Source organism: Cricetulus griseus, chromosome 5, assembly GCF_003668045.3.
Source record: "Cricetulus griseus strain 17A/GY chromosome 5, alternate assembly CriGri-PICRH-1.0, whole genome shotgun sequence".
In the NCBI taxonomy this organism is placed as follows: Eukaryota; Metazoa; Chordata; class Mammalia; order Rodentia; family Cricetidae; genus Cricetulus; species Cricetulus griseus.
Window position 1 is genome coordinate 15912209 of NC_048598.1, and position 15708 is coordinate 15927916.

At 43.5% G+C, this 15708-nt stretch overlaps 1 protein-coding gene across 1 annotated transcript in view; it reads right to left on the bottom strand.

The window, feature by feature from the left end:
- Window positions 1-12639, bottom strand: part of Desi2 (desumoylating isopeptidase 2) — a 52604-nt gene extending 39965 nt beyond the window's left edge. The window contains exon 1 of the mRNA XM_027418867.2: window positions 12270-12639. Coding sequence (XP_027274668.1) covers window positions 12270-12311 — 42 coding nt within the window. The 5' untranslated portion in view covers window positions 12312-12639. The remainder of the gene's footprint in view (window positions 1-12269) is intronic.
- Window positions 12640-15708: the final 3069 nt, after the last annotated feature.

Sequence of the window (15708 nt, forward strand, 5' to 3'; positions counted from 1 at the left end):
CCATGTTTCAGGAGTGTCCCTGAATGGAAGCCTAGAGAGGTCATTGTGGGAAGCTGTGAAGGTGAAGCCTGGATTGCCTTGGAGAACCCAATATGTTGCAGATGCCAGAGCCGTGGGATACCTGCCTAGGAAGGCTGCTAACAGGGTGCAGAACCAGCCCAAGAGGAAAAAAAAAAAAGAAAGAAAAAGAAAAAGGAAGTATGTCTCACTCAACAAAGCTGAAAGGAATTGGAGATTTAAGGAGTATTTGACATCAGACATAGGGATGCAGAATTGAGTTTGCCCAGCTGGTTTTTGGTCTTATTTTGGTCCAGTATTTCCTCACTATGGTCCCTTCCCTACTTTTTTGGAACAGTAACATATATCCTGTGCCATTGTATCTTGGCAGTGTGTGATCTGTTTTTGATTTTAATTTTATAGGGGATTACAATCAAGATTTTGTGAATCTCAGCAAAGACTTTAAACTTTAAAACATTGTTCAGACTGTGATTGACTACGGAGACTTTTGAAGTTAGACTAAATGCATTTTGCATTATGATACTGTTATAAGCTTATGGGGGTCAGGGAGTGCAATGTGTGGTTTGTTTGTAATTGGCTTCCCTAAACTGATAGGGAATGGCACTATTAGGCGGTGTGGCCTTGTTGGAGTAGGTGTGGGCTTTGAGCTCTTATATATGCTTAAATATCCTTATATATGCTTATATATCCTGCCACCTGCACAAGGTGCAAACCTCTCAGCCACCTCTCCAGTACCATGTCTGCCTGCACCACCAACATGTCCCTCCATGGTATAATGGACCGAGCCTCGGAACTGTAAGCCACTCAATTAAATGTTTTCCTTTATAAGAGTTGTCATGGTCATGGTGCCTCTTCACAGCAATAGAAACCCTATCTAATACACTGCCCTGTTGTGAGAAGCCTGAAATCTATGCTACTGCATTACTGTTTAGTTCCCACAGAAAATATAATAAACAGGTCAGTTCTCATTATTATCAGCCTTAGCACTACAAAGACAGCAGGAAAACAATAGTGAATTGAAAGCCAGGCTAGGATACACAGCAAGACCCTACCTAGAAAAGGAGAAACACTTTATAAATAAAAATGAAAGTAATGAAGTTTTGGAGAAGCTGATTTGAAAAGACCAATCCCCAGGACTAGAGAGACGACTCTGAAGTTAAAGCATACACAACTCTTTCAGAGGACCACATTTCAGTTCCCAACAACAACACTGGGTAGTTCACAACCACCTGTAACTCCAGCTCCAGGGGATCTGATGCCCTCATTTAACCTCCATTGATAACTGTGTGCACATGGCACACATTCACACAGACACACACAATTAAAAAATAACAGAAACAGGGCTGGAGAGATGGTTCAGCAGTTAAGAGCACAGATTGCTCTTCTAGAGGTCCTGAATTCAATTCCCAGCAACCACATGGTGGCTCACAACCATTCGTTATGAGATCTGGTGCCCTCTTCTGCTGTGCAGATATACATGGAAGCAGAATGTTGTATACAAATAAATAATTAAAATCTTAAAAAAAATAACAAAAACAAATCTTTTTAAAAAAGGACAAATTCCCACCTTGAGATCATGGTACAATGCAGTGGATGTTTAACAAATGTCATGGTAAATTCCTCTGAGTTTAAATGGCTCTGCACTGGAAAACATTTTAGCATATATGCTTGTTAATTGGAATGAGGCAGCAGAGTGGGAAAAGTGATATAACAGGAAGGAGATTGGAAACTATTCTGAAGGAAATGAGGAGCTCACATTGGCAGGCTAGGAAAGAAGTGGCTCTAAAGCCACACGGTCAAATTTGAGCACAGCACGGGCAGCCTGTCACTCCATGCAACAGGAGGAAAGAAGGTAGTGACAGGTCAGCGGTGGTGGACAGAGGACACACTTCCAGTGTTTAAAATTCACCCTCAAGTGGCATAATCGGTAGGGTCATCTTGGAAAGTAGCTCAGAATAAGGAGTAGTAAACAAGGCTTGAAATACTGTAGCTTCCTTGGAGACTGGAAAAGTCGATTGACCAGAGGAAAAAGGTAGCACTGCCAGATAGCATTTAAAGTCTGTCTTGGGATATGTGGTCACGATTTCTAAGTAAGTCCTGTCAGAGTGGTCATGTGTTTCTCTCTAACCACAGTCAGTTGCTGAGCCGTGGAGTATATAGAAATGTTTGAATTGGAGCAGCTAGAAGTGTGGCAGAGTGACTAATGGAAGACTGGAATCTAACCCCAGACATGATTATGTGAAGGGACCAGCTTCCCTTTCGGCAGCCATAACAGCCGAACACGTGCTTGCCATAACCTTGCCTTGGTCACTTAGAGGTCAGATGACTGCCTTGTGACAAGGAACCAATCAAAAGTTAGTCAGTCACTAGAAAGTCAGATGCCTGCCTCATGGCAAGGAACCAATCAGAAGTTAGCTGGTGGCGCTATGCTTTACGACCCTGGGTGTGCTTTACGGACAAGCGCACAGCAATGACGCACAAAGCATAGCAACCACCCTGGGAGGGCCTATGGGCCATAACAACCAGTTGACCAATCAACACAGGACAAGCCCTCCAAACCTGGAGGCGCACCAATAGTGAGCCTGTGCGTACCCCTAGACCTCCCCTTATGCTGCCCTATAAGATCTCTTGGGAGGCCCTAGGAGCTGTCTTTTGCTAGCCATCCGCCATGGCGGGTGGGTGAAAGACCCGAGCTAACATGGGGTTAGCTCGTTAAATTACAATAAAGCCTTGTGCAGTTTGCAGCAAGCTCTTGAATCCGCCTGGTGATTGGGGTGACCGCAGTCGTGGCCTGGGACCCTGGATACCTGAGTTTTCGGGGGGTCTAACATATGAATGATTATTGTAAGGAACTAGCTCATGAGACTGTGGAGACCAGCAAGTCCAAGACCTAGGGCAACAACATGAACGGCTACCATGGCCCAGTCAGGTGGATAAAACTAACCTTTACAGAAAAAGTTTAGGACATATGCTATTTTTTTATTTTATTATTATTGTTATTGGTTACTGTACATCCACGAGTTATAGAGAACACTGTGGAAATTGAAGTTCAGAGAGGAAGTGTGAGAGTAGAACAGTTCTTTCCATTTTTCAAGGCCTTGCATATGGTGGACAGATGCCCTAAGCCACTGGTTCTCAACCTGTGGGTCATGACCCCTTTGGGGTCGCATATCAGATATCCTGTATATTATATAGTTATATTACGATTTATAACAGTAGCAAAATTACAATTATGAGGTAGCAATGAAAATAATTTTATGGCTGGGGGGGTCACCCCATGAGGAGCTGTACTAAAGGGCCACAGCATTAGGAAAATGAGAACCACTGCTAAGGTTACCCCTAGCCTTCCAGGGAGAAAACATGCTGGATGAGAGTATAGTTTAAGTGTTAACAGTGCTTAGTTACATCTGTGCTACTTACAATCTGGGCAGGTTTTTCTTTTTTCTCTTTCCTTCCCCTTTCTTTGATTTCCTTTGTTATTCGCTTTAACTTAGATACCACGTGGCTTCCTTTCTCCTTATAATAGCCGGTAAACAAAATCCCTTAAAAATTAGCTCTTTTAATAAGAAAAAATCAATGTCCTATATCCATTATCTCCCTCCTCAAATCACTAAATGTTATTTCACTAAAGTTTCATTTTTTACAAACTTTTTCAGCTAGCTTATGGGCCAAGTTAAGACGGGGAAATATGGATTATTTTATAAATGGTTTGAAACAAATGGTACCCTACTTAAGAACAAACATACAGATTATTTCTAAAATTTTATGTGAGGATGTTCTATTTTCATTTCTGTCGCTGTGACAAACATGTTGACACGAAGCCCCTCGGTCAAGGGTTTATCTGGCTCTTCACTGGAGGGAAGTCAAGGCAGGGACTCAAGTGCACCTACAGTCAAGAGCACAGAGAAACAAACGGATAATTTGCTTGCCCTCATCTAGCTTTACCTTATATAGCTAAGGAGCACCAGAATAGGGAATGGTGCTACTACTACTGCTATCTTCCAAATTCAATTGACAAACAATATAATCCCCAAAGGCATGTCCACAAGACAACCTGATCTAGAAAATGAATTCTAGTTGAGGCTCTCTTCTCAGGTGACTCCAGGTTATGGCAAGCCAAACATTTTTAATTAAAAAATTAAGTTAAAATAAAAAATTAAAGCTGAGTGTGGTGGCACTCAGGAAATGTAAGCCAAATAAACTCTTTCTTACCCTAAGTTGCTTTTGGTCAGAGTATTGTCTTACAGCAACAGGAAAGTAGCTAATACAAATGCCAAGAGAAGTGCAAACAGAGGCCCAGTGACCCTACTGAGATTTGAGTTAGAAGTCATATAAGCATTGCAGCCTGGTAAAGAATCTGGCTGCACACTGCCCCGTCCTAAAAACATAACTGATGGTGATTCAAAAGTAGTTGGCAGCCAGGCATTGGTGGCGCACGCCTTTAATCCCAGCACTTGAGAGGCAGAGGCAGGTGGATCTCTGTGAGTTCGAGGCCAGTCTGATCTACAGAGCAAGTTCCAAGACAGGCTTCAAAGCTACAGAGAAACCTGTTTTGAAAACCACAAAAAAGTAATTGACCAATTTGTTTGGCAGGGAAATTTCAGGTCAGCATAATATCCAAGCACTGGCTTAGTTATTACTACTCACTCCTCTTAGATGTACAGTGAGAGAGGAGAGTAGGAAAATATGAGAAAGGTACCATCTGGCAAGGAAAGGACTGTGAATTTAAAGATGCAGAAAAGGGGTCAGGGAAATGGCTAAATGTGCTTGCCTCATGAGCCTGGAAATTGGAGTTTGGTCCCATGTAAAGATAAAAGGAGAGGTCTGGGCGTTGGTGGCCCACGCCTTTAATCCCAGCACTTGGGAGACAGAGGCAGACGGATCTCTGTGAGTTTGAGGCCAGCCTGGTCTCCAGGGCGAGTGCCAGGATAGGCTCCAAAGCTACACAGAGAAACCCTGTCTCGAAAAACAAAACAACAAAAAAACAAAGATAAAAGGAGAGAACTGACTCCACAAAGTTGTCCTCTGACCTCCATGTGTACCATGACATGACCCTAGGACAGCCCCCTTCCCCATCATTCAACATGCACATAATAAAAATAAAGATGTAGAAAAGGCACGTATGAAGACAGTAGTTTCAACTGTTAGAGACTAATGCCTTTAAAGAGAAATCTTGTACTCTCTAATGACATAACAGGAAAGGTATCCCTGGTTATAATAATAATAATAATAATAATAGTAATAATGAAAACCTCTGCCTACTGAAGACTATTGTGAAGAATGCAAATTCAATAGAAGAGATCCTGAACTGAGAATGGGGGAAGAGGTTCGCTGATAAAAATCAAGAAAATAACTGCCTAGGAAAGTGTGTTCTCAGACTGAACGGCCAAGGTACATGGGGAAGCCACAGCTGTGGTAGGAGGGGACCGGACTACATCTGAAACTGGCAGCAGAACTTGGCATCATTATTCAAATAGTATTCAAATGTTTTGCAGGCATGTAAAAATAAGAAAGCAGCTACTGAGGCCTGGCAATTATTGTCTGGCAGGGTTGGAGTCTCCGAAAGGTGGTCCTGAGAGGTCACAGTATAAAAGCTGTGAAGGTGGAGCCAGTTAAAAGAGAGATCCCAGGACTATTAATAGGATGCCTACCAAAAAAAGCTACAGGTACTGAGTATAGCTGCCCCAGGAGAGAGGTCACATAAGCTGCAGGCAGAACTGGAGGGAAAGACTACTCAAGGCTGTTTTATCTCTGTTGTGATAAAACACCATGACCAAGACAACTTGTAGAAGAAAGTGTTTATTCTGGGTTTACGGTTCCAGGGATAAGACTGATCACAGTGGGAACATGGCAGCAGCAGGCAGACGCGGCGACTGGAGCTGCTGAGAGCTCATACCTCGAAACTTAAGCTGGAAACAGAGAAGGCAAACTGGAAATGACATGTGGCTTTTGTAATTTTAAAGCCTGCCCCAGTGACATACTTCCTCCAGCAAGACCACTTTCTAATCCTACCCAAACAATGCCACAAACTGGGGACCAAATATTCAAATGCCTAAGATTATGAAGGGGCATCTATCACTGAAACCACCACATTCCACTCCCTGAGCCCCTATAGGCTCATGGCCGTATCATAATGCAAAAGATATTTAGTCCAACTTCAAAAGTCTCCATAGTCTTTTAATCTCAACACTGCTTAAAAGTTCAGTCTCTTCTCAGACTCCAGGCAATCTCTTAATTGTAAAACCAAAAAGCAAATTACATACTTCCAGAATACAATTCACAGAATATACACTACTATTCCAAACGGGAGAAATCATGACACAGTGAGAAATACTGAGCCAATTGAAACCCAGCAGGACCAACTCCAAACCCTGTAGCTCCATGCCTGATACAAAGGGCTTAGATCACTCTGCCCTTCCAGATTTGCTGCCTGTAATGATATTTTCTCTCTCTTGGGTGGTCCACTCCCTGTATATAGCTCTAAGAAATGTTCATGGCTCTGGCAGCTCCAAAATCTTGGGATCTCCAACAAAACACAACTTCACTTCCACATCTTTGAACAATGGTCTCTATGTAAAAACACCCTTGCCATACTGCCTGGCCTCACTGACTCCAGTGTCTTTTCACTTACCCTTCATGACTCTAAAGACAGTACCACATGGATGACACTGACAAGTGCGGCATAGGTTTGGGATAGACACTTTGTCCCTTAAAATGTAGAAGCTTTTATCCTTTCTAGAAGCAGAAAATTCTCTGGCATTTTCCTTTCACAAGTTGGTACCCCTTTCTTTATTTCAGTGCAGATCAGACATTAATCTCGTATCTCTTTCATCACAAGCTGAAACATTAAGTCTCCTTGGTGCTTTTTTCCCCCTCATCAAAAAGTATGTTCTCCTCTGCCAAAGAAATTATTTCATTACTTTTATTTTCATTTTTGTTTGTTGTTGTTGTTGTTGCTGTTTTTGTAGGCAGGGTTTCTCTGTTTAATACCCCTAGCTGTCCTGGAATTAGCTCTGTGGACCAGGCTGGCCTTGAACTCACAGAGATCCACCTGCCTTTGCCTCCAAATGCTGGGATCAACTGGCTAGTCCATTTCTTTAAATTTAACCTCAGGTAAATTCTTAGGACATGAGCAGAAAGCACACACACACAATACATACACACCCTCCCTCCCTCCCCAAATAGCACAGGAATGGTTTCTTAGCACAGCTGTTAACATTGTTCCCTTGTGAAATTTCTTGAGCTAGACCTCCAGTCTGCATAACTCTCTGCACTACCTTCCAGGCTCCTCCTAGGATGACCTGGTAAGCCTTGCTTACAGCATCCTACAGCTTACCTAGTACAATGTCCCAACATCTTCCATATTCTACCAGACCCAACATGGTCAGGTTATTCATAGCACTGCCCATCCCCAATACCAAATTCTGTATTAGATACTTTTCTATTGCTATGATAGACTACTAGGACCAAGGCAACTTACAGAAAGAAGGGTTTATTTGGGCTTATGGTTCAGGAGAGCTAAGAGTCTATCACAGGGGTGTTGGGGGTAGTGGAGCTTGGAGGCAGGCAGGCAGGCAGGCAGGCAGGCAGGCAGGCAGGCAGGCAGAGCTGAGAGTTCCAGGCCAGCCTGGTCTACACAGTAAGCTCCAGGACAATCATTGCTACATAGTAAGAGACTGTCTTACTCACCCCTCACCCCTGCCAAAAGCCAAGGACAATAACATTTGTTTTTTTCTAAATATTTATTTATTTTTATGTGCACTGGTGTTTTGCCTGCATGTATGTGTGTGTGTGTGAAGGTGGGAATTGAACCTGGGTCCTTCAGAAGAGCACCCAGTGCTCTTTACTGCTAAGCCATTTCTCCAGCCCCCAAAATGATAATATCTGCTCAGGACAGGCAGAAACAGGTGGATCCCTGGGGCTCACTATCCAGTCAATTTAGCCAACCGGGTGAGTTCTAGGCTAGTCAGAAACCCATTTTTTTAAAAAAAAAGGTGGCCAGCAACCAAGGACACCTGAGGTTGTCTGACTGCCACATATGCATGTGTGTGGACACACAATTCAAATGTGTGACAGACACCCTGCTTAAGTTCAAAACTAGCTAGCTACCTACAACTCGCCTACAAAAGAGAGAAACCCAGCTCTCCACTTCTTCAGGTTCAGCATAGGTACATGTGAGGCATTCTGAACAATGTCTGCAGGAAGAAAGAGAGGGTGGCTCTGCCTAAGCTTTTTTCTTCTGTTAAAGTAGGGGGCAGGTGGACTCCTCCCCGATCCCACTACATCTCACTTCCACAATTCTCTTATACGAGGACACTGAATTTAGTGCTCTGGCAGTAACTTTGCAACTCTGAGGACACAGAGACAAACGCCAGCAAGCTGAGCACAGAAGAGTAGGAGGTTGCAAAATCTTAATGACATGACTGAGCTGCTGAACTATCTCGGGAGCTTTTGAATCTCAGGGTTTAAGATATTACTTTCCCATATAAGCTGATGATTGTCAAGTTGTTACTTTCAACCAAAACTAAGAGCTGGACCAGGCCAAGCCACGGACTGAAGGATTTATAATGAGGGATTTAGGTTTACTTCCAAGTTTTTGATCTGAGGTACTGAGTAAAGAGTGTTGGCTATCAAAAGTGGCAGTGGTGGGATTTGGGGGTACATAGAGGGAACAGTAAGCATAGGAGAGGCATAGAAAGAAGGGGCAAAATCTGCTGCTAGACATGTGGATTCACAGACTGTATGGACTGGTTAGGTGAAGAGTATACTTCGTATATAATACATGAGTGTACATGGAAGTCATTTAGAAAGTCTGAATTAAGTCTACAGATGTATGAAAGAAAACTCAGATCTTATCATACTTTATACTCTCTTGGAGGAGTCTGAGTCTGAGAATTAGGCTAAAACAACACAGTTCAGACAAGTGTTCTAGGTTGTTTCTTTGCCACTTTTTGTTGCTGTTTTTGTTTGTTTTTCAAGACAGGGTCTCTGTGTAGCCCTGGCTGTCCTGGAACTCACTCTAGACCAGGCTGGTCTTGAATTCAGAGATCCACCTGCTGTTGCCTCCTGAGTGCTGGGATTAAAGGCGTGCACCACCACCACCCAGCTTCTTTCCTATCTTTTAAAGACTCTGAAAATACATAGGCACTTTTTAAAAAGAAAGAAACTTGTTTCTAGGATGAATTGATAAACATAAACACTTGCATGTTTTAATTTTTAAGAACTTCATTAGTAGCTAGGATAGCTTAAAGTACACAAATTCTGGATCTATGAAAAATAAACACTGTGTTAAAGCAACTATATCAAAGACTTCTTCCAGTAATTGAACGATACTTGAATTTCCTGACTTTTTATACATACAAGTAAATTAAGAATATATGAATAATCTTTCCCAAGTTTCAGAGAATGACTACTACCATATTTTATCGGTAGTAGGGTTGCTCCAAAGTATATAGACTATAATCACAAAAAAAAAGGAGAGACAGAAAGTAAGTAATAGTTTAGCATAATCTTTTGAGGACTAGATTAGTCCTCCACAAAAAGGAAGGTAACACAGACAACCCTGCTCATTATTTACACACATGTGGTAGGTGTAGAAGAGGAGGAATGATCTATAGCCATCCAATCTAGTGAACAGAAAAAATACAGTCATAGTTGAAGCAGATGACAGGGAAAACCAATGGTTGATTTTGGAACAGCTGATGTACCAGGCTTATAAACAAAAGCAATTATCATCAAAGGCACCTAGAAAGAACAGAAATTATAACCAAAGTTGAAAAAAATTTACCCTGGGCATCAAGCAAAATATATCACTAAGGAAAACTGATTTGAGAAAAATGGGTATAACAGGTAAAAATGTATACCTTAATCCACTTGGCTTTGTCTTAAAGAATGTGACCCCTCCCCCTCCAAGGTTAAGAGTCTTCACAATCCTTCACTCACTCAAAGTTGTGATAGAGATTTCAGTTTTTTTTTTTTTCATGCATCTATCCTCCAGTAAAACTGCACCAGTTCAAAACTCCTAGAGATCAGCCTGTGCTCTCTTTGTATCCTTTTTCCATGCTGACTGATCTCTGCCCTTGAAGACCCTGCCAACTTCTAGTTCACTCCCTTTTTTCTTTCAGCATTTCCTCATCATACAACCACAAAATAGTCAACTTTGGGTCCTCTTCTGCTCTTATTAAAATAATGCTATTCTGCTCTAAATTGTAACTCTTCTGATATCCTCCTTATGATATCCTAAATTCCTTAAAGCAGAGAAGTAATAAAGCCTATCTGTGGTTCTACAGGGTCAAAATTAAATAAGTAATGGTAAGTTTTTGAATAAGTGATATAAGTGTTCATAGACCAAAAGCTCTCAAAAGAACATACAAGGGCAAGTTTCTTAAACATTTTTATTCAAATGTTTCTCTTCCTCTTGATGAAATAACACAATATGTAAGAAATAATTAAGGGAATCATTCCACAGAGACAATACTGAATCAAGACTGTCATCTAGAAATTCTAGATCCTGCTTTTGATCACCTGGGAAGGTCACTTAACTCTTTTTTCTGTCTGCTTTCTCTGTAACTATGTACTAAAGTGACAGGAGGAATAAATTCTTTTTTAATTACTTCATATTTTAAAATCATTTAAAACACTCTTCCTCTAAAAAAATCACTGGTTTGAATATCATCCCTAGTCCTTACCACTTTGAGATTAGTAATGACTTTCCCTGATTCACACAACACACACTACACATCATGTAATACATTCTCAATTTGATCTAAAAAGCAAAACTCTGCTTTACAGATTTCTTTGGGAATCTGAAACCATGACCACCAGTCACTGCATAATCCTAATTTATTAAAAATATAGATATCTCAATATATATTCTCTAGAGTAAAACATATCCAGAGGGATAGTTTATAATAGTCTTCATCAAAAAAAAAAAAAAAATTCAAAGTCTGATGGGCAGGAAGCACTAAAATAATAAAAGGGCAATATTAAATCTGAAGAAAGAATTCTCAAGGAACAGAACACAAAGTTTAAATCCAGAGAATAATTTCTAACCAGGAATGTCATACGATCTTCCAGAATCTATTGTTATTCAACTTTTTCTATCATGATTCACTTTTCCTGGCCTGTTAACCCACCTCCTTTCATCTCCAGACTTACATTGGAACCTACTGGAAGCCCCACTTCTAGTTACAGGCAGACCATATACCCTGTCAACGATAACGCCTAGATATGGCACGAGGAATCCCTTTATATCAATAGTTCCCTGTTCATTAAAAAGAAAAACAACTTATAAACAATATAAAGAAGAGCTAAGAGCTGTAAATAAAAACCAAGACTCCCCACTGTTGAATTTCTTCTAAGTAGCCTTAAGCCAACAGAAATAATGACGGAGAATTTTTCTCAGTGCACATACAAGAAATTTTCAGGCTTCTGTTAAAAAAAAAAAAAAAGTAACCAAAGGCAAGAGAACAAACCCAAATTTGTATCTCACCGTGGCGATCATATACTCTACACAGTGCTTCTAGGGCTAGGTATTGCAACTGCAACCACACAGGAGCCAGTCTCTGAACCCTAGCCTGTGTGTTCGCAGTTCTTCAAAGTTAGATGACATAATAAACAAGGCTTCCCTTCCCTCTCTAGTGGTCACGTCATCCACCTGTTGCAACACCTGGAAAGTGGTCTTCGGAGTCTAGGAAAAGAGCACCTCCCTGATCTCTAAAGAATTCAAAGGGGCTATTTTCTAGATAAATTTTAGCTTCATTCATTTTAATGAGGCTGCCTTGGAGACGAGGGTGTGTTGGCTCCTGTTCACCTTTGGGGAGACTCTAGCATCCGCATCGCAGCTGCGACTTCCTAGACTCGAGGGCCTTGGGAGTTGTTGAAGACTTGAGCATTTGGAGACGGCGAGGATCAGGACAGAGGGGAGCCGGCCGGGCAGCTCGGGGGCCAGGTGGTGGCGGGGAGGTCGCACGGCGACGGGAACCTCGGAGAGGACGCCGCTCGTCCGCCCGGGGTCGGGCCCACGGTCAGGGGAGCTGAGGGCTGGGAGGAGGCTCGAACCCCAGCCCTCCCTGGGGCTCGCCGGGCATCTCCAGGAGGCGCGCCGGCCAGTGTGGGGATTAGAAGGCAGCGCGGCGTCCCCTCCCCCCTCCCCCCACCCCGAGCGCTACGCTGGAGGCGGGGACGCGAGGCAGGAAGCCGCGGGCCGGGGTCCCAGCCGGTCCGCGAGGGTCGCCAGGGGCAGCACTCACCATGTCGTACACGTTGAGCACCACTAACTGGTTAGCCCCCATCCTCCTCCCCGCGGCCGCCGCCTCGTCCTCCAGCCGCTCCGTCTCCGCGGGGCGGAGGCCGCTGCCACCCCCGCGGGAGCTCCAGGCAGGGCTCGAGCCGGGCACTAAGCGTCCAGCCCGGCCCGCCGCAGCCGGGGCGGAAGCATCCGGCAGCCGGGGACGCTCCCGGGAGCCGCCGACAGAAGCCTGTGTGAGGACCGGGCCAGACCGGTGGAGAGCCCGCTCCGGCTCAGGCGCCTCCCCTCGGCCGCAGACACGTGGGGGAGGGCGGAGCCTGGGCGAGGGGCGGGCTCCGGGCACCCAGGAGGCGGGGCCCGCCCGGCGCCAGGGTTGAGCCCGCCTGCGCGCTGACTCTCAGGCGCCGCACCTCGAGACCTAAGATGGCGGCGAGCCGGGCGCCTCTTCACCCCGAAGGTTCGAGGTCGCAGAAAGACTACAGTTCCCAGAATGCAGCGCGGAAGGCCCCGTTTCCTATTGGGCGTACAGGCAGCCTGACTACGACTCCCAGCATGCTCCAGGATTCGCCCCTCGCCCCCACACCCGCTCTGCCTCACGTCTCCCTGGGAGACTACAACTCCCAGCGTGCCGTTCTGTGGATCTGTCCGCGGAACCTTGACTGTTCGTCCTTGGCGAGCGGAGCAGTGTTCTATCTTTCAGCGCTGTTTCCGATGCTGGTAGCGTGAGACCTGAATCCAACGGAATGTGAAGAACTGATGACTAAGTTTTCCAAAGCCCTTCTTTTTTTAAAAATTTTTTTTGCAAGTGTAGGAATGAGGAAATGAAGGAAGGTTACTGTTGTAAGGTAGGGCGTAAGAAGCACCCAGTTTTCCTCAATATGGAATTCACATTTCGTGTGAGTATCCTGCTCACGTGGGAAGAGTGTAGCAACGCATAGATTAGCTCAGTCCTAGGACACAGAAAGCGTTTGTGCACCCATTCAACAAATACTATATTCTGTGTTCTGCCATATTCCGTGCAATGAGGTAGACTGAGGAATGCTGGATCCCGAGTCTTCAGTTTATGATTGAGATTGGATATCTATTTTAGATTTGTGTGTGTGTGTGTGTGTGTGTGTGTGTGTGTGTGTGTGAGAGAGAGAGAGAGAGAGAGAGAGAGAGAGAGAGAGAGAGAGAGAGAGAGAGAGAGAGAGAGAGAGAGAGGAGAGAGATGGGTGTGTGTGCAGGTGCCCAAGGAAGCCATAAGAGGATTGGCTTTTGATGCCCTCTGGAACTGAAGTTGAAGGCAGTTCTAACTTGCTTCATCCGGTTGCTGGAAACCAGACACAGGTCCTCTGGAAGAGCAGCAAGGGCACTTAGTGTGTGATCCATCTCTCCAGCCCCCGAGGATGGATTTTAAATGAAGACTTGGTAGGGTTTGGGCCAAAGAGTGGAGTGTGTGTGTCCATAAGTCTTTTAGAAAGATTGCTTGAGTTTCTGTGTGGAATTTTAAAGAGGTAAAGGAAATGAAAACATGAAGGTTAACATGACAGACTGTAAAAATAGCGTCTCAAATTATATGTAACCTTTGATGTGTCGCTCTACTGACTCTAACAAGCCCTGACTTGCTGTGGTCAGTGAGACATTAACAAATATAATGCAAGAGAGTTGAAAAAGCACTTTGGACTTGCTTGGCTTCTTCCCGATCCTGAGAGTCTAGCATTATCTAAACAAGTTTGGACATTGAGTTTGTTGCAGGGGTTGGGGATGGGGTGGTTTCAAGAATAGGTTTCAGATTTTTGACAGACATTTGAATAGGTAATATGCTATTTAATAATATATGAAACTTTAGAGGGAGAAGCAGGTTGGGAAGAGGGTAATCGAGTTATTGTTAGGTCATGTTATATTTTAAGTGTCTTCTGCACAAGCTTAAGAAAGTGGGTAGGCATTTCCATAAATGAAATGGAGTCATAACCATTAAACTGACTAAAATCAACATTTAAGTAGAATTTAAAGCCTAGAGACTGGTTGAATAGTCTAGTATTCTACTTAACATTTCTGTTGCTGTGATAACAGACACTCTGGCCAAAAGCATCTTAGGAGAAGAAAGAGTTTATGGGTCACAGTCCATCACTGAAGTAAACCAGGATAGGACAAGAAATTAAAGCAGAAACCTTGGAGGAACACTGTTTTCTGGCTCATTCACAGGCTTTTGCTTGGCTAGCTTTTCTATACAGCTCAAGCCCACCTGCCCAGGAAATGGTACCACACAAAGTGGGCTGGACCAGCATGCCAATTAAGGCAGTCAAGATAATACCCACAGGCCAATCTGGTCAAGGTAACACTTTAATTAGGACTCCTTTCTCTTATGACTCTAAGCAATGTCGAGTTGAAAGTTGAAGCACTAGGAAGCATAGAAAAAGGTGCAGATGGAAAGGAATGTTAAATGGGGAGGGAGATGGGAGGACAGGAGAAAGGAGGGAATATGGAGAGGGACAACTAACATTATAATTGCCTTTTGAAAAACCTATGGAAACTTACGATTGTAAAAGCTTCCTAAAATATATACATATATGAAAGGAGTTTAAATGGAGTCACCATATAATGGGACAGATAATGCCCCAACTAGGTATCTTAAGCCACCAAGTAAAACCTCCAATGCCCAAAATGGGTTAAGTCTTGTTGAGTTGTTGGACAACAGAGTCCTATAGACACCTTCCCCCAACATCACAGTATTGCTAAAGCTATTGGTTACTTTCCATAACCTGACAGTAAGGCCTTATTGCTAAAGATACCATTTATGTCATCAAGCATGGAGAAATTGATCTGTTGCCCAACTAGAAGCTTCACTCCTACTGACTAGTGTTCATGGTAGTGGATGGAAGGTTTTTTTCATAATACCAGAGGAAAAGATACTCACCAATATTACCCAGCTACAAACCCACTTGCTACAACAGCAACTTGCCTGCAAAATATATGATGTAATAGTGGCACAAATGTTACAGGAGTATCCAACAACCCCCCTTCTCTCGGTAAATTATGTTTAAAGTCCACTTAGTGAACTGGAATTCAAACATGAAACTACTAAAGTGGCTAAGAACCTACAACTAGATAGTTCATGGACCCAGGAAATACCTACTACTATTATTTTGCAAAGGAAACATAGCAATAAAATGACTCCTAATAACCTACTGCTAGATCCCAAATCAGTGGTTCACTCAACCCTCATCAGAGAAGCTTCTTGCAGTAGATGGGAAATGAACTGACTGGGTTTGTGTGTCAATTTGACAGTAGCTAGGAACTAAAGAGGAAGGAGCCTCAGTTGAGGAAATGCCTCCATGAGATCCAGCTGTAAGGCATTTTCCCAATTAGTGAATAAAGGGGGAAGTCCCAATGTATGGTTGGTAGTGCCATCCCCAGACTGTTGGTCCTGGGTTCTGTAAGAAAGTAGGTAGAGCAAG